At 38.1% G+C, this 18,356-nt stretch overlaps 1 protein-coding gene across 3 annotated transcripts in view; it reads right to left on the bottom strand.

Moving 5' to 3' along the window:
- BABAM2 (BRISC and BRCA1 A complex member 2) overlaps positions 1 to 18,356 on the bottom strand; it is a 163,800-nt gene that overhangs the window by 5,108 nt on the left and 140,336 nt on the right. For 2 of the 3 annotated variants that reach the window (XM_066178460.1, XM_066178459.1), the window contains exon 11: positions 16,455 to 16,608. In XM_066178460.1, the coding sequence (XP_066034557.1) occupies positions 16,455 to 16,608 (154 nt within the window). Of the gene's footprint in view, positions 1 to 16,450; positions 16,609 to 18,356 lie in introns of those variants that run through there. The other variant, XM_066178458.1, reaches the window with a different exon arrangement.

Raw genomic sequence — 18,356 nt, 5'->3', positions numbered from 1 at the left:
CTTTTCACTGATTCCTGCAGGAGAGCTGGTATCCTCTGCTGCAAAACTAAGTCTAACACCTCCCTACATTCTGATCAGATGTACTGTTTCAAAGAGGATGTTATTCCACTGGTAGTTCATATGAACCTCTTGGCGATCTTCCATACACTACAAAAATTCCTTTAGTGCTTCATCCATTTAAATGTCTACTTTTTTTCTTTTTATACCTTAAAGTACATGTTTAAAGTTGCTCCTATCTTTTTGGTCTTCTCCAGACTGAAGCAAATGCAGTACTACAAGTGTTCTCAGGTTATGTCCCTCCATTTCTGTCCCTCTCCCACACACTTCAAGTATCTCAGATGAAACACAATCAGAGATAATTATGGTTCATCACACACACACACACACACACAAATAAATTAACACTGCTCCCTTAACCCCCCCACACTAAACAAAAAAGGCCCTGCTAAGACATCCAAAAGCCCAGTATACCTAATAGGACTGTATTAGCTATAGCACACTTAGTAGATTGAGGAGGAAAGATGGGGAAGTAGGAGAAGGTAAGTGAAACTCCTTAATGAACACTGAAATTTTTTTTCTAAATCTTTTTTTTTTTCATCCAAAGTTTGGGACAAAACCATGTGTTAAAACCCCTGAATTTCCTGTGAAATGGAAATTACAACATTTTAATTATAACAATCTCTGCAGATTACCAGTAAGGAGGAAAAGAAGCACCAATCACCTTCTGAGTAAGTTTCATCTATTAATCATGTGACATTGAAGTCAAAGGGCACATGTTTCTGCCCAAACAGGACCACGATACAATCTATTATGTCAGAACAGATGACACAAAATAACTTTAAGAGAAATACAAAATTTTTTGAAGGACAATACTCCGCTATAGACTGCATGGTAAAGGCATCTTTCACACGCAATGCTATTCCTTATATAAAGATTTTAAACCAAGAGACAACATTCATGCTCCAGCATCCTGTAAATACAGGTACAGAGAAACAGTGAATATAAACATGGACTTTGGAAAAAGATATATTCCTCATACTCTATTCATATTAACACATTCACATGAATTTACATCCTCAAGAACTATGATCTATGCTATACCACAGGAATTAATAAAAAATAGCAGATTTTTTTTTTTTTCAGAAACTTTGCCACATGATATTCTCAGGTTATCTCCAAACTATTTTGAAACTATTACTTTTATATACACTAGATATGCTTTTCAGCTCTGGGTTTTTTTAATAACAGCTCTGGAGAACTGTTATTAAAAAAACCCCAACAACAGTAATTTGGGTACTGTTGGAATTACACTGAAGGTGAAGGAAGCTTACTTGACCTATGGTCTCTCAGGGCTATGTCAAATGGCAGAAATCAGCTTTTGATCAATGCCTTTTTGCCTTTCTGGGAAAGATGCAGATCCTTCTTTCTCCAGCTTTCATCTACCATGTTCTTGGTGAGTCTGTATCACAGTGACCTTACACCAAGCTCAGAAGACCTGCATAAATTCTCCTGTAAGTACAGAGAAACTTATTTGTACAAAGTACACAGATACTCTCTAGATGAGCGTTGAGTACAATCAACACTCATGTAAAGAAAGTAAAACACACGTTGAGTGTTGCATTCTTCTCACAATGGTTTGGATCTCAGCTTAAACAACGTTTAAAAAGTTGCATTCTTTTCAGCCTAGAGTGGGTGCCAATCTTCATACACTTATGGGCACATCTCTTACTCTCTGTTGAGCTTCTTATAAGACTCCATTGTTTTTTGTCTATTCGTTTTTGTTCCCTCAAATGGTCATTTTCCAAGTTCAAGGTAGTAAGTTATGAGTTTTCTATGGAAATTTTTCTTCATCACTCCAGAAAACAACACATTTTGCTGTAGTTAACCACTATATCTACTTGACACAGTACAATGAATTCCAGGTGCTACGCTCAAGGACATCTGTTGAGAGCAAAGCACTTCTCTTTCCTTCACCTTATTATCCACTAGAAAGTAAGTCCTGCTATTATTGCAAGTGGTGGGTATCTAAAAGAAGGGAGAATCAGCTCACCTGCTCTTTACATATTTTCCAGTGATATGAAACACTGAGTGTGGCACAAGGTCTCCAGAAGCCCATACATGTTTAAATCCCAGGCTGTGGGTTTGCCGTGCTTAAAACATACTTGACTCAGAATTCACATGCTTTTGTGAAATTTCATTATAATTGTACTGTTTTTTTCCCAGGGTAACGTAGTGCTGGATTTTTAAAATACAGTTGGTAGAAAATCTGCATTGACCACTCAATAATACCTTTTGCCTTCACATATCTAAGCTGAAAATCTGCAAAGATTTTAAATTATGTAGCTGCAATCTCCCATCAAACAACACTTCCCATATATTTATGGTGAAAGCATTCCAACACCAACACACTTGATTTCTGCTGTTGCTTGTGCTGGACTGGTACTACAGCCAACTATACAATTGTGTTCTAGTTACTGCTGCGGGTGTAACAAAGTAAAAAGGGTTGTTTAGGTGTTTCAATTTCTCTTAAAATCTTCATGTGGAAAATTCAGAGCAGAACATCAAGACTCAAATTCTGCGAGGAAAAACGCATACACAATGTTGTATCAGTGAGATTTCTGCTTTTTATTTCTGGGACAAGGACAATCATCATGGGGTGATGAATCATCTTCCCAAGTCATTCACAAAATATATTCCCCTTAAACTCCTCAGTTTATGACTGCCAAGATTTCCAGCATGCTGATCTCAAATTCACTCATGCTAGCCCTATTTGCACTCATGTTTTATTTGTTTCAGCTGAAGGTGTGGGACTTTCAAGTGCTTTTTCCATCAAGAGATGATTTGAGGAAAATGAAGGGGATGAAATCATCACGACGGTCCACATCAATAACAGACTTAGCACTATAGCAACAGTTCTACTACCAGCACTGTGTCCTTATTGGCAAATTAAACCCCTTGAGCCACAATCTTCATCTTTTCACAAAGACAGACCTTCTCTCACTATATCAGGCACATGTATTGTGTTCCTTCTCATCTGAAGGCAGACTCAGGTTATTGCATTTGGCTTTTTTTCCTACTACTGGCTTTGAGAGCAAACTTTATTCTTAAATACTACCCATTTTTTTCAATATTTTACTTAATTCTTGAAATATTTTAGTAAGTACGGCAACTGTGGTTTAATTCTTTAAATATTTGGCTCTAATTATAGACTCTTAATGTCTTCAAAATCATAGTAGCCAGAGTACTTCACAAATATATCCATTTTCTCCTACTCTAGGCAAGGCATACAGGAAATTGAGTTCTTCAACTTTTTCAAGTTAATAGATCTGACTTGGGCAGGTCCTCCTGTAGTCATGGTGATTTCTGAATAGTTCTACTTAATCCTCCCAAGTCTTCTGGAGTAAGGTCTGTATGTAGTACCCCATTCTCCTCAGTAGTTCTCTATTGTCTGAATTGTCCAGCAGGTAAACTGAGTTTGTTTGAATAATCCTGGGACTGAGGTAAGCACTGAATTGTACCCAGTCCAGCTCTATGAGATACAACCCAGAATCCCAGGCAATTGTCCCAACTGCTGTCCACTTCTTTGAAAGGAATTGCACCTCCAGGATTTACATAATTTTGCATCCCATCTTTCTTTCCTGCTGTACCCTAGAAGAACTGCTTCGAGACATCTACAAGTTTCCTCAAATCCACTGAATCCTGACAGAAAAACATCAACTCCATAGATGACTGATCTTCATAAATTAGCTAGAACAGCAACGTTCTTCCCTCTTTCAATTAAATTTGGTGAAAGCAGGAATTGAGAAGGGCGTAGGTCAGAAAGAAGGATAGACTGATGCTTCTTGAGGTTTTTGATCTGTTCTTTCTGGACTAGTATTATTATGCTGATACTTCGCAATAGAATCTTGTTATATAAACTATTTCAACACTAGAGCCATACTGGAATTATAAAAGAGTTTCTCCAGGCTTTATTGATGTCACCTGATTATTCACTTCGCGAGTAGAAAGTATTTTTGCATGGATCACACATACATATGTAAAGTGCCTTTGTATTTTTATGTACCTGTTGAAACTTGTTTTGACACAGTGAAAACTTGTTTTGAAAATACTGAACACCTACAACAATACCTTCTGGATGCCAGATGAGAGGATTTGTCCTTCCATGACCACACAGCTACATCCAGCTGATTTGATTCATGTAACCCCTAATAATTCACCTCCTGTACAGAAGGTATTTAACATAACTTTCAAAACTTTCTAAGATTTCCTGTTTATTTCTGACAGAGCAAAATCAAAGATGCCAACCCTTTTTTATATCTATAATTGTTTTCTTTCTAAATTCCTTTTGTCAGGAGCCACCTAATTCAACGTGATTATCGCTAATTAACAAAAGGAACTTAAATTAATAAATTGGTGCATTAATTCCAACAGTGGGTATGTATTTAGGTCATATTCCATATGACTGCTCATTATGTCCTTAACCCATGCTCATGCTCTCCTCCAGCATCTCTATGCCTTGCACTGAACAGGGGCTGAATACAAAAGTGTGGAAATCTACTGAAAGCCCATTCTTTTAATAGGCCTCATGCCAATGTTTGAGGCGGAGCTTTTTCCTTTTAAACTCAGACACAAGACATTTAAACCTCTTTGCTATTTTTACCATATATAATGCATTAAAAACATATTTCCATTGGGTGAGCCATGTTGTCTATTTATTCACAGGCACTTCCACAGCATTCCTCATCAGGCTAAAGATACATGAGCACTCACAGCAAAGCTGAATAAGCCCATTTCCTGCTTTGGGATAACTATGGGGCAACAGGAGAGCAACTCTACAGCAGACATTTTGCAACCCCTTTATCAGGAGAAAATGATTGTTATAACATTGTCTCCACATCTAGGATGTTACAAAAACTGAAGTGAGAAATAGTTCTCAGCACTCCAACTTTTGATTGCCTGGCTGGAACTGGGCTGTAGCAGGCAGGCCCACAATAGGGCCAGGTGCCAAGTGGCAAAGGCTCAGGATCTAATGAAAATCAGGACTATTATGGAGTGCACAAGGCACTCAGGAGACATTTCTAAACCACCATTCAAATCTGAACATCACAAAAATTTATCCAAGCACAGCAGCAGAATGAAATAGGTACCTTCCAGGATTTCTTTCTCACTTCAAATGTACATAATGATACTTGGCATGTATTCATGTTTCTAAACTAAGCTTCTTGATGGTATGCTCTTTGGGATGTGGTTTATAATTTCCTTACTAGGCAGCTTTATCTATAGCAAATATTTTGCTTTTATGTGAAACACAATGTCTACACAGTTCTCCATTTTATACATCTCTAGAACCGGTGATGCCAAGCAAACATCTGAAGTGTTTATACAACAGCAAGACAATAGTTCTTAAATTACTGCTACTGTAACTGGCTAAACACACAAATGTACAAAGGAGTCAGTGCACAATGCCATTATGCTGCTAGCAACTTTTTTCCTGAGTGTCAAAAAAAAAAAAAAAAAGCATCACAATCCCTCTTCCTCTTCTAATATTTCTCTCTCTGCCTTCTTTTATTGTGTATTACTGAGAAGGAATACCTCTGTCTTCTTATGCCTGCTTCTACCTGGTAGTCCATGCAAGACACTGACTGTGTAGCCAGGCTGATGGACAGAACAGTAATCAAGCACCAAGAGATCCAGAGGTCTGCAGTGGGCAGCCATCAAAATGCAAGTTTTTAAGAAATACAGTTGTTTTCAGCTCAGTTTTTAATACTGCACGACAGAAACTTGTCTCCAAAATTACAAACAAACCAAAACATGCTACCAAAACCGTAACAGGAAATAGAAGTGGCAGAACTAGGGAAACCAAGTACATATCAGAAGTTTAAACATTAAACTTCACTCATGTCCCAAAGCTGTTTTCTATATTTTACTAACAGTATCTTTTTCCTCCAGAAGTTCTTTCTGGAGTTACTGCCATTTCTGATTCAAGTCACACAGAAAGGTACAAGAAATAGTTATATTTAGACATGTTTTTCAAAAGTTTGCTGATTGCAGAATTAACAGGTAGCTTTAATCCATATGAAGCAAATGGAAATAAAAAATAAATTTTCATTTTGTTATACATTTGCATCTGTTCCAAAAACTTATGGTATCAATTGATTTTATAAATGAAGTGAAGAATTCAACATTGGTCTGCTGTAAAAAATAAGATGACTTTGCTGCCCAACTTACCATAAAGCAAAATGAATTTTGACAATCTGTTCAAAGCATGAAACCACCATAAATCTAACAACCTGACTAAAAGCAAAATATAAAGGAAGGGAGTTCTAGGGAACTGCTGTGGAGCGAGGATTGCAGATCATTGTGTAGGCTGGCAATTAATGTTTATTTGAAAGCAGCAGCATAAGTAGGGTCAACACTTTGTAAAAGATGCTAATTTTGGTTCCAGGAATATATGCACTCCCAAATACATGGACCTTTACTGACAATAACAGATAAAAATTACAGCTACTGGACATAATCAGTTCATACAGACCAAGGCCAGTAACTGTGAAAGCAACTTCTACAAATCATCTGGAAATCAAGATTCTGGTATTTAATGTCTCTCAGATTTCTGATAGAGATATTTAAAAATTTACAAAGGTGTATTGCACAGACACAGTGAATCTAAGTGTTCCAAAGCACACACACAGAAAAATGAACCTCTCATTTTGAAACAGTTTCATCAATGCTTGCCAGTCAGTTCAAGAGATAAAACACTTCACTTCCTTCACCTTCTCCACAATGTACATAAATAGATGTACTTCAGTCGGATGAAGGTTTGTGGTCTTAGATCATAGCAAATTTTGCTTCTGCTTTCTTAACTTCCATTTTCCCCACAGGGTAGTAGGTGTCTTTGAGGGGTGCATTGGAATATCTCTGTCACAGCATGGTCACTCTGTTTCCTTATCTGTGGATCATGAGAATGATATTCCAAGGCCATCATGGAAAAACTCAGTCCTCATAGAATCTTTTTAAATGCAGTATTAATGTGCAGGAAATTTCCAGCCCTGTGAGCTACAGCATGATAAGTCTGCTCTATTTTTCCTAGCTGCTGAAGTGCCATAGCCATATTTTCCCACTCCAGGTAAAGATTAACTTCTTAAAGAGATAGTGTTTATTCAAGACACATATTATTTCCTCTTATCTAGGCTACATAAATGCACAATGTGCTCTGCTGTTGGAGAGCAATTATTTAACAAACTTTATATTAGATTTGAAGGAGAGAGTCAGTGCGAGACAAGATGGAACTAGGAACCTCTTCAAAGCATAAAAGGCAGGGTAAAGAATGTGTGAAAGTAGTGATGACATGAGTAGTAAGAGAAAGCAGAAAAGACTGGGCAAGAATATGTTCAGGAGTGAAGCTAGTAAGGAGAGACAAGTGCAGAGATTCAAGAAGAGAGGAGCTCACAGTATTAATAATGGGATTTGAATGATCTTTAAGAGATTATTGAATCCCTTCATTGTAGTTCAGAGGCAGAAATGAAGAGTTACACCACAGATGCATCCATAACGAGTCTGACAACCAGCATCCCTGAAAACAGTTTGCTTGCAGGTGAAAGTACTGATTTCATCATGCCATCCGCTTTACTTTGCCAGATCGCTTATCAACAGGGGCCGAAGGCAACATACCAAACCATAAAAGAAACCTTGGATATTCATTAGGACAAACCAGCCCGAAGGAAACAGATGAGATGCCACACATCTGTGATTATATAAAACACATTAAAGCAGTTGTCTCTCTTTGCTGTTCAAAAGATATATATTTGGTATTAGAAGTAAAAGTAAGTGCTCAAAAGGTTGGACACCCACCCAAAGGGGACAACCAGACAGAAATAAACCTTAATACTAACAGGTAAAAGCAGAATAAAACAAATGCAAAATTAATTTGAGGAACAAATTGGCTGTGGCCCTCAAAATAAACACTTGACAAACAGTACAAAATGTGGTGAAAAAGTAAAAAGAATGCTCAGAAGAAACAAAGTCACAAAGAATAAATGAAATGGAAGTGCTTAAAGAGGTTGCCATACCAGAATCCAACTTTCCAAGACATGTACCAAAAGATTTGACTCATGCAGAAACGTCAGCCGAAAAGGTAACGAAAAAATGAACAAAACACAACCAAATCAGCAGCCCCAGATTACATTCACACCCAAGTTCTAGAGAAACTCAAGTGTGAGGAAGTTAAACTCTTAAATAGCTTGTAACCTCCTGCTTAAAACAGCTTGGTGCCAGAGAAGTGTGGTGTCAGTTAAAAAACGGTCTGGAGGTCTAGGAGGATGGAAGGAGCTATGACTCAATGAATCTCCTGTATAAATCTTAGAAATTGGTAGAGACTTTAAATAGAAATTATTATAAAAATTCACAAATAGGCCAAAATTAGTGGACTTGTGTAAATATGATATATTGAGTAGGAACCAAACTTGTGCTTCTCAGGTCTCCTATTTTCTTAAGGTATCAAAACCACATGGACAAGAAAAATTCAAGTGACACATACTGCTCAACTTACCTACAGGTATTTGGGAAAGTTTTTCAAAGGCATAAAACCCCCTGAATTACCACAGAAGGACAAAAGATCAATGACTGGATAAACAGCAGGCCAAGATACGAAGAAAAGTACAGGGATAAATGATGAATATCATTAGGGTGAAGTCACCTGAGAAGTGCACAGAAAAAGGTTTTCTGACCCGTGTTGTTCATATTCCTACATGATACGCAAAAGTGAGCAAAGGAAGATGGAATGGTTTGTTAATGTTAACAATCTAGTCAGGGAAGGAAAAATAAGGCACAATTACGAGGAACTGCAGATAGTTCTTACAGTACTAGGAGACTGAGAGATAACATACCAGGTAAAAAGTCAATATTATGTCAGTATATGTGAGGAAAAAGACATAATTTTACTACTACAAAAAACACAGACCGAAAAACAGATAGAAAGAAGATGTTGGTGCTAAAATGACACTGTAACTAGCCTTCATCTGTATGCAAAAAACCAAATCAGATGTTGTTAGAAGCAGAATAAAGAGTAAATCAGACAACATCACTACATCACCATATAAATGCAGGGTGAATGCATCATGAGTAACAGGCAGCTCCCTGACCCAGGAGGAGAATCACAGAAACAGTAAAGGGAGAAAGAAGCAGGACAACGGTGATCAGAAAGATGGAGAGGTTGTGGAGAAGGAAGGAGTGAGCAGAGCAAGAGAAAAGGTGACAAAAGAGACAGGAAGAGGTTGATAAAACAAAGCTTATAGAGGGGATCAGCAGATTAACTATTTGCTGCCTCTCTCATACAAGAGGTAGAGGGTAACAACTTGAGCTAGGAGGAGGCAGGAGTGCAAAAAGCCAACAGAGTTTATTATTCACACCACACCTGTGTGATCCCTTGCCACGGAGTTATATGATGTTATGATGTTGGTTCAAAAAGCAAGCAAATAGAAGGAAAGCCAGGTAAGATTACTTAACAGAAATGTACCAGTACTGGATAAAGAAATCCTTGAGGATGGTAGAACATACAGTGGAGATATGACTACATGCTCTGCCATGCTTTTCCACAGGCATCCACTATTACCTATTGATATAGACACGACAGTGGGCTAAAATGAATGCAGAGTTTTACCTAGCTTAATGGAACAATTACTTGTATTACTCAAAAGACAAGGCTATGGAGCTCACTTTCTACTTTTATTTAGCTGCTTATTTTGTAACTGATCAAGCAACAGTATTTATCTGGGCTATTAAATCTCAGCTCCTTCCAAACCCATGTATTTCTCTCTACCCTTCTCGCCTGAGAAAGGGAAGACATTTTTTTGCGTAAGTTCCTAACTGTAATTTCATGCTCTAATGTAGAGCTAGCAGCTTTCATAAATGTATAATGGAGTTCTCTAATAAAATCAGGCAGTGACTGTGTTTCACAGTATTTCTAGAACGCCACTTAATCCCAGTTATCCAAGAACCACCTACATTAAATTCTAACCTTTCATTCCGACAAAGCAGTTGTCTTCCAGCGAAGTGCTATTATATTCCACTTATACCATGCCAACTACTCCAATCTCTTCTGTGCATTTCTCTTGTCAATAAATGAGAATACTTTTTTTGCAGAAAGAATATTTACTATACATCAAAACACACATATGTACAGTTCACACATATACAGAGTAACTATACAAAATCACAGAAAAACTAATTGCCTAACAGATTTTATTTCTATGCACTTCCTATAGCACCTATACTCCTCATCTTTAAATAGTTGTTTTTCTTTCCTACAGTCAAAGCTTTAATGAGAAGTGACCAGAAACAAATACCCAGGCCCTTCTGTCTTGGCTGAAATCCACATAATGCATGACAGCACTGAAGATCCCTGGCAGGCACCTGTCAGAAACTAACATACCATAACTTAAGAGTCAGACTTAATTATCCAGGGAGACATTTAAAGAAAACTACATGAAAAATATGACTCAAGAAGTGCAAGTATCATGTATATGTGCTGCATTCTGTACTGCAGAAGAACTATGTAAAAATAAAGGAATGTACTGGGAAAATTCTAATTAAAAGTCCTCTCTACTTCCCCTGCTTTATCTTACAGTCAAAATAATTTTGTTATGAAGTTTTGCTGGTAAATCAACTGCAGAACACACTATCAGGACAAGTGCAATCACTAAGTATTTTAACAAAACATAGCTTTTTCCATTTTCCTTTCTACTGTTCCCATACAATTCTGATCAGCTGACACTCCCACAGAAAATCACTTTTGATTTAATGGTCTATAAAATCAAATAAACTTCTTTGTAAGCTTCACACGTCTGGGTTGCCACATCTCTTCTCGTTAAGCCTGTCACAGTGTATTGCCCCTTTTCTGTTCTGAAGAGCGGCCCACCAGCGGCAACAAAATGTCAGCTTTACTGGATTTCAGGCAAGGAAATCACTTCTGTTCAGTTTCTGATATAAAACTATCAAAACCCAGAGCTGAACGAGCGACCCAGCTCACCACCTCAGCCTTCAGTTGTACCTATGCTGGCGTTCTTCTTCAGAAAGAATCCTCTGAGCCTTTCAAATGTCTGAACGCATGCACAGACACCTAGAGAACAATGATGTCCCTGGGTTTTATACTTCCGTTCCTTACTCTCATTTTTATGAATTTCATTTTAAGTTTAAGATAGCACACAACAGCAACAAAGACAGTCAGGCAAAAAGCTTTGTGAGGTGAGTATATGTAATGCAAATAAGTTAATTTTTAGAAAACTGCTCTTTAAAGATGACTAATGTCTGTGAAAATCACATAATACAGGCAAATACAACTTGATACTTTTACAAATAAGCAAAAAACCCCCTTAAATACAACACCAAAAATATTAAAAAATTGCTTTAATTACACCAATCAAAAAGAGAAGATATAAAAAGGGTGCAATATTTATATGTAAATATTACAGTGAGATTCATGGTAGTATAGCTGGAACTCAAAAGTCTAATGAAAATTGTGAAAGTTGTTATTTTTAAAGAATTTGAAATATAGTAACAGATATTCTGCCTAAACTGTGAAGGAAATCTGAATAATAATAAAAAAATGGATTAGTTAAAGCTGGGTAATGTCAAAATAACAAAATCATTAGGGCACACAAAACTTACTGAATAGAACAGCAAGTCTTTGACATACTAAAACTGGTATGTCTAAACAGCAACACAACTGTCCCTTTTTCTTTTCAAATATCCTTTTTTTAGACTAAGAGATACAATATTTTAAACTGTAAATGTAATCATAGAACCACAGAACTGTTAAGGTTGGAAAAGTCGTCCAAGTTCATCGAGCCCACCACTGCCAAGCCCACCACTAAACCATGTCCCTAAGTGCCACATCCACACACCTGTGAAATACCTGTAGGGGTGGTGACTACATTACCTCCCTGGGCAGCCTGGCTTGACAACCCTTTTGGGGAAGAAATTTTTCTTAATATTCAAACAAGACCTCTCCTGGCGCAACTTGCAGCCATTTCCTCTTGTCCTATCACTTGTTATCTGGGAGAAGAGGCCAATTCCCACCTGGCTACACCCCCCTTTTGGGCAGTTGTAGAGTGATAAGGTCACCTCTGAGCCTCCTCTTCTTCAGACTGGACATCCAAGTTCCCTCAGCTGCTCCTCATAGCACTTGTACTCCAGACCGTTCACCAGCTCCACTGCCCTTCTCTGCACATGCTCCAGCACCTCAAGGTCTTTCTTGTATTGGGGGCCTCAATTCTACACGATACACATCATCTGATTTGCTGACACTCAAGGAAAAGCTGTCTCTGAGGCCAAAAATGCTATGGCCCAGTTCACCAGCCTGACACTTCCCCAACCATGGCAAACCAAAGTTGCAGCTGTGGCTTGCACAAGATGAACCTGCAGATAATCTGAAGATGTACTTGACCTCATGGCAGAGCAACAGCCAATATAAAGTTGAGAGCGCTTGAGCGCTTTCAAGCTTTCACCCTCTGAATGCCCTACGGAATATATAAAATTTACACCAATTCAGAAAACACCAATGAATGGTCAGGGACACCACTGCCATTGAGAAATCTGTTTTGTTGGCCAACTTGGAAAAAAAAGGAACAACTTCTTATTGTGATACCAGTTTTCCATGCTCCTGCTATTTTTAATGATGAGTAGGTGGATTTAAGTAGGATAAAAGAGTAAACTGAGTTTTAACGTGCTCTCCCCTGAAGTATAATCTAAGTCTACAGAGCAGCACTAGGTCGGACAGAAATTGGGCCAGAGTGCATCTAAGAACTGAATTTCATTTGTGTAAACAAACATGCTTTATTTACAGTATTCCTTCATAAAATCCCAGCCTTCAAGTCTGCACGTTCTTTAAAGACTCCATTTATGTACACTTGAATGCCTATTTAAGCAAAAAGACATGAAAGCTTTCCCATGGAAACTGCACAGAGATGTTTTACTTCACACGTACACCACAAACAAGGCTGCTAACTTTCCATAATTTACTGTATTTTCTTAGGCTTGCCATTGTATTTTAGGACCAAAACTTTTGGAGAAGCTGCTTACGCAGGAGGCCACAGACATAAAAATAAATGACCTACAAGAGGCAAAGCCTGAGACACCAACTGAGAGGAAATGGCATCTCAGCAGCTTGTAAGAAAATTTTACTGTTACTGGTTTCCCTGTTTCTAGCTGGAGGAACAGGTTAAAATTCTGTGTTAAGTGAGAAACAAGCAATCTGGAGGTAATTGAAATCACATTGTTAAATCAGGACTTGATTCATCCTTCAGAATTAAAGCCAGAGGGCAACCCCTGGGGTAAGACAATAGCAGGCTTCAGTCACCAGATGCTATCTCTCAGTGAGGAACCTAAGTCAGTGGTCTGCAGCGGAGCCCAGTGATTTTAAAATCTGCCAAAGAGGACACAGAAAAGAGGCCTGGCTTCATGGACTTTATCAGACAGATATAAACTGGTCCAATAACTTCAGCAAGAGCATGGGCAGTTTTCCTCTCTGAATAAAAAAGATCCAGCTAAACTGATATTTTGATATGAGAATTTGCCTTTTAGATTTTGGTGATATGTCTCTACGTGTGAATGCATACAATCTACTTTTACATGTATGCATTTTAGGGAACTGATTTTGCTCCTGCCTATAGTTTGAGACTACTGATCGTCTCATGCCCACAGCAAAGGGTTAAGTCCTAACTTCAAAAGAGATGCCTACTTCTGCTGGGGGCCACAGAGATAAGCAATGATACCAAGACCTTCAAGTTTAGTGCCTGCACTGAAGGAACTGGATGGGCTCACCTGTTTGGAAAAAAAAAATCAACAACCCACACCAAAACAACCTCGGGAGAAGGCTGGGCACAGAATCAAAGTTGCTTTGGAATGAACTTATGACAGCTCTGCCCATGAGTAAACAGGCTGTGTTGAGTTGCTGAAAACAGAGGCAGGGCTTGCCAAAATTGAGGATGAGGAAACCTGTGACTGATACCATTTCAAACTTGATGCTTCTACAGTTGGTGCAAGAGCAAGCAAAACTATCCCTGATGGTGCCTTTAGCCCCAGTGAGGAAGATAGTGTACCCGGATGCCTGAAGTCTGAGAAGAAGGGTGGAGAACTTAGTCAAATACTGGAATATCAAGTGGGAGATATGCAGCCCTGGAGCAATGGCCAGGAAGATAAACAGAGATGTTTTGCCTCGAAGAATGCTGAGCACTTGCGAGAGACCACTATGCTAAGAGGGAAAAAGACTATATATAAGCAAAACCTAATTGACAGTATTTAGAAACACAAACAAGTTGTCTCTGATTCAACCAGGGCTAAATTTACTTCAGCAGAGCAGAATGACATTGTTTCTAGAGGGTAAATCATGTATTCTTTTTTTCTGTTTTTATTTGGGAAGTTTTCATGTGTTGTTTGAACTAATACGTCTCATTAAGAATGGTTTCTTACATATCAACATATATTTCCACATACTTGGTCCATAAAATGTCTGTGGTAAAAATAAAGGAGAATAAGAAGTTATTTGGTTATGTCGAAACACACTAACCCATTCTAAGAAGCCCTAGCAAATATTTTGAACGCTGTTTACATAAGATGCTCAACTGTGTTAAAAATCTTCCTTAAAATATGCTCACATGTATCATAACATCATACTTTTCTTGATACAGATTTATTTATGGTACCTACTCAGGAATCACTAGCTGTTCCTGCAAGCGAAGCGCTTTTAACTGGAGCAGTTTCTCTGTCTCTTTGCAGCTCAGTGATTGCTATTTCAGACATCTCAGCACACTGTCTTCCCCCGCTTCTCATCATCCCTCTCATATTACGTATCCAAGTGTAAAACTTAAATGCAGAGGCTCAAACGTAAGAGCGAATAACCTCACCAAACGTACATGTGATAGTAAGTGTACACATTTAGTGCTTTTAAAGAGAACTGTTGTAATACTTCTAAATTTTAAGTGCAGGGCAGAGAAGTCCATTTGTATACAGCTCATAAGTGAATGCACTTAGCAGACAGCACATAGGTACTTGTAAGCTTTCAGCTGCAAAAGAAATGCATTTTGAGTATGGTCATTAAAAAAGCCACAGTAATGCTTCCAGTAACTGTTTTTATTTTTCTTTTTTTTAATAAACAAAATACACATAATATCCTGCTAGAGAAAAGAAGGAAGTCCATACACACAAAAAAATCATAGCTGATCAAGAAATGGTGCTCCTATAAACAGTATGGTGGCAAAACCAAATATTACCTAAAAAATTGTTATTACAATGCGTATTAGAATCCCAAATCAAATGTTACTTGATGTTTTCCATAGAATTTAAATTAGTATAAAAATCTACAAATCCATCAGTCAATTGTTGTTTGCTTCCATCATTTCCAAATTACAGTCTCTGACCATGCCACTCATTTGATTTACTCAGCTTGAACAATTTTTGTTTCAACTCTTCTTTATGCATGTTTGCTGATTTAATTTAATCTTCTGACTGTCATTCAAAATGTTCATCCCAATATGCCTTGTGACTTATGCAGTTTGATGCTTTTACATGCTGAACAACTGATAATCAGTCTGCTTAAATTTCTCGCTGTTCTAACATTTTTACACTTCGCAAAACCAAAACACTGCAGCAAGCCTGCTGACTGTATCACCCCATTCAGGTAAAATCTGTTCTGCTTCATGAGAAGACAGGGACAATATCTAGCTTTGGGAACACCACTGCCTATGGCAGCTTGCCCTTGCAACAGAACTTCTCTGTGAGGCTGCCCTGTCTGTCATCATTATCGAAAGGGAAAGAGACTGAAGTGATCTCTCCTCAGCCCAAAATAAGGCCTTGCAGAAAAAATGCAGAGGAAGGAGACAGCAATTCTCTGTTTCCATACAACAAAAAAGCAATAAAGCAAGAGATATTCAGATTTTCAGATAACTTTCTCAAGATCTCATAAGGTTGCCTCCTGTGCTGGAATGGTGGCTTGCTCTACCTCCTCCTGTTCTTCCATACCTTTTCATTACAGCATAATTCCAGATCTTTCAGGTTTTTCTTCCTTGCTCTCTCCACCTCACATGCTTCCCTTCAGGGTCCCCTCAACAGCTACACAGCCCCAGGGAGTTACCTTGACTGACTGCTACCATGCAGGTTACTTCTGCTGGGGGCTATCTCGTCTACTTAGACTGGAAGTTCTCTGGAGCAGAGACTGTCACCACTCTGTGCCATACAAAGCTTAGCAGAAAGAGCCTTCTTTTGTTCAGTCCTCTGGCACTGATGTAGTAAGCATGATTAGTATCTGTCTACAGTCATCTACAGGAACGCCAGGACTATATGAGAACAAGAACAGGTTCAGCTTTTGTACAGCTGAAAATGTACAGTTATCTCCATGAAATTTCTACCCACCAAAGACCATGAAACAAATGGAATGCTTAGTAGGAAACAGCAATCTGACTTACTTTGCTCTCTTGGCCATTTCATTGCCATCCCATCGGGGGCTGTATGGGTAATTCTTCTGGGCCTGGGAGTACAGCTGGCCACTGTTAGTGAAGTGGTAGACGGACTGAAATGTTAGGGTTGGTTGGTCTCGAGGAAAGTACAGGGGTAGGTCAACTGCAATTTGAAAGGAAAAAAAGAGTTATAAAAATATACCACTGTATTTTTTCCCTTTTTCTTATTGGGAGTATATCAGACCATTCTATTGGTTAAAAGGTGTCAGAAAAGGAGAAAATGATGGCTGGTTCTAAAACATTCCTCCGCATTTCTTATAAGTAATGATTCCAACCTATACAGCAGTATGGGACACTTTGGCTTACCAAAACACTTTTGTAAAGTGAACGATTTTTAAAAAGTTTAGCTAGTGTATTGCTATGTTAATCATAAAATCTTCACCAGGATTATTTAGTTATTTTTAAAAAAATTACTTTTATAGGTGAAATCTTCCCTTTCAAAAACCCATAAAATAAAGTCTATTATGCTTTCCATTAAAAAACCCAATTTATCTGCTTTAACCAATATATTTTAGTGTCCTTACGGACATCAAAAGCATTATCACCATCCTTCTACAGCTGTCTGTGTCCTGCAGTGGTCAAATTATTTGATATAGAATGTAGAATGATTCAGTCATATGAGCTGGAAAAGATTTCAACTTGCTGTCATCTGCTAGACAAGAAACACCCACAAAACTAAAAACACACTGCAAAGTCATTAATACCCAAAATATCCCACTAAAAATAAAAATCAGAACCTCTTAGTTCCCTTTGCTTATCACTGTCTCATGATTAGCTAGGTCTGGTGAACAATAAAACAGCCTACAACAGTTGGAAACTGTGTTTTCATGGTCAGAACTAGTTTTTAACTTAACTTTTTCACTCTTAGAATCATAGTTTGTATTTTCTTGGTCTACTTCTTATTTCAGGAGACTTCGGAAATCTGTAGTTCAACTGAGTTATGACAATAGACTTGAATTACTAACATTAAATGTCTAATCTAACAGCCAAATTAACAGAAGAATGTTAATTTTTTTAAAGGTGTAGGCTTCATTTATAAAAAGCACCTAACCCGGTACTTTTTGCTATCCTCCAAATCACATTTTTAAAATTCTGTACAGTGAAAGAACAATGAAATGGAATTGTATTTTAAATACTTCCAGGGATTCCAGCACTTCCTATGAAGTCTCTGCTAACAGACTGAGGAATCTGTAAAACAGGTTTTATTTTCCAAACTCCATGCCATCATCCTGCTAGTTCCTTCATTTTTCAGTTTATCTAATCACATCTAAATACTCAGATGTGCATCATCTACACCGTATCTCCCTTTCCTCTAAATTAACCCCCGAGCTCTAGGAGTAAAAGCATTTGTAGCCATGAAGCACGCTAAATTAAATGTGCTTTTCCAGCCATAGTCCCAAAATACAACAAATCCTCCTGTGGAGGACAGCGCTTGCTCAGTTCATGACCCAGTGTCTGAGCCACACGTGACAACTCCCAGAGTCCGGGTGACTCAGCCCACACAGCAGCTTCCAGCAGATATTTAAGTGGTAATGACATGGGCAGAGTTCTGCTAATTTGAGGGCAGATCACTGCTTTAACAAAGGTTAGATTCAAAGATTGCTCTGTTGAATTCCTCTTTATAATGTGATTACTAAATAACAATCCTGAAAAACATTGGTGTAACCTGGCCATTTACCAGCAAGCAAGCAAGCTGTCTCTTCCCCTCACAAATGAGGGTGTGCGTGCCTTGGTCTCTGAAGGATCCCACCATGGAAAAGGGTGAAAAACAAGAAGACCGATTCTCCATTTTAATCTTATAAATATACTACTTCAGCTCTGAGTGCTTAAACTGTTCCTCTAGTGTATCTT

This window comes from Chamaea fasciata, unplaced genomic scaffold (genome assembly GCF_029207755.1).
Source record: "Chamaea fasciata isolate MVZ Bird 193981 ecotype frontalis unplaced genomic scaffold, bChaFas1.0.hap1 SCAF_3, whole genome shotgun sequence".
Taxonomy (NCBI): domain Eukaryota; kingdom Metazoa; phylum Chordata; class Aves; order Passeriformes; family Sylviidae; genus Chamaea; species Chamaea fasciata.
The sequence above is the reverse complement of the archived record's forward strand: the minus strand, read 5'-3'. Positions and strand labels throughout refer to the sequence as shown.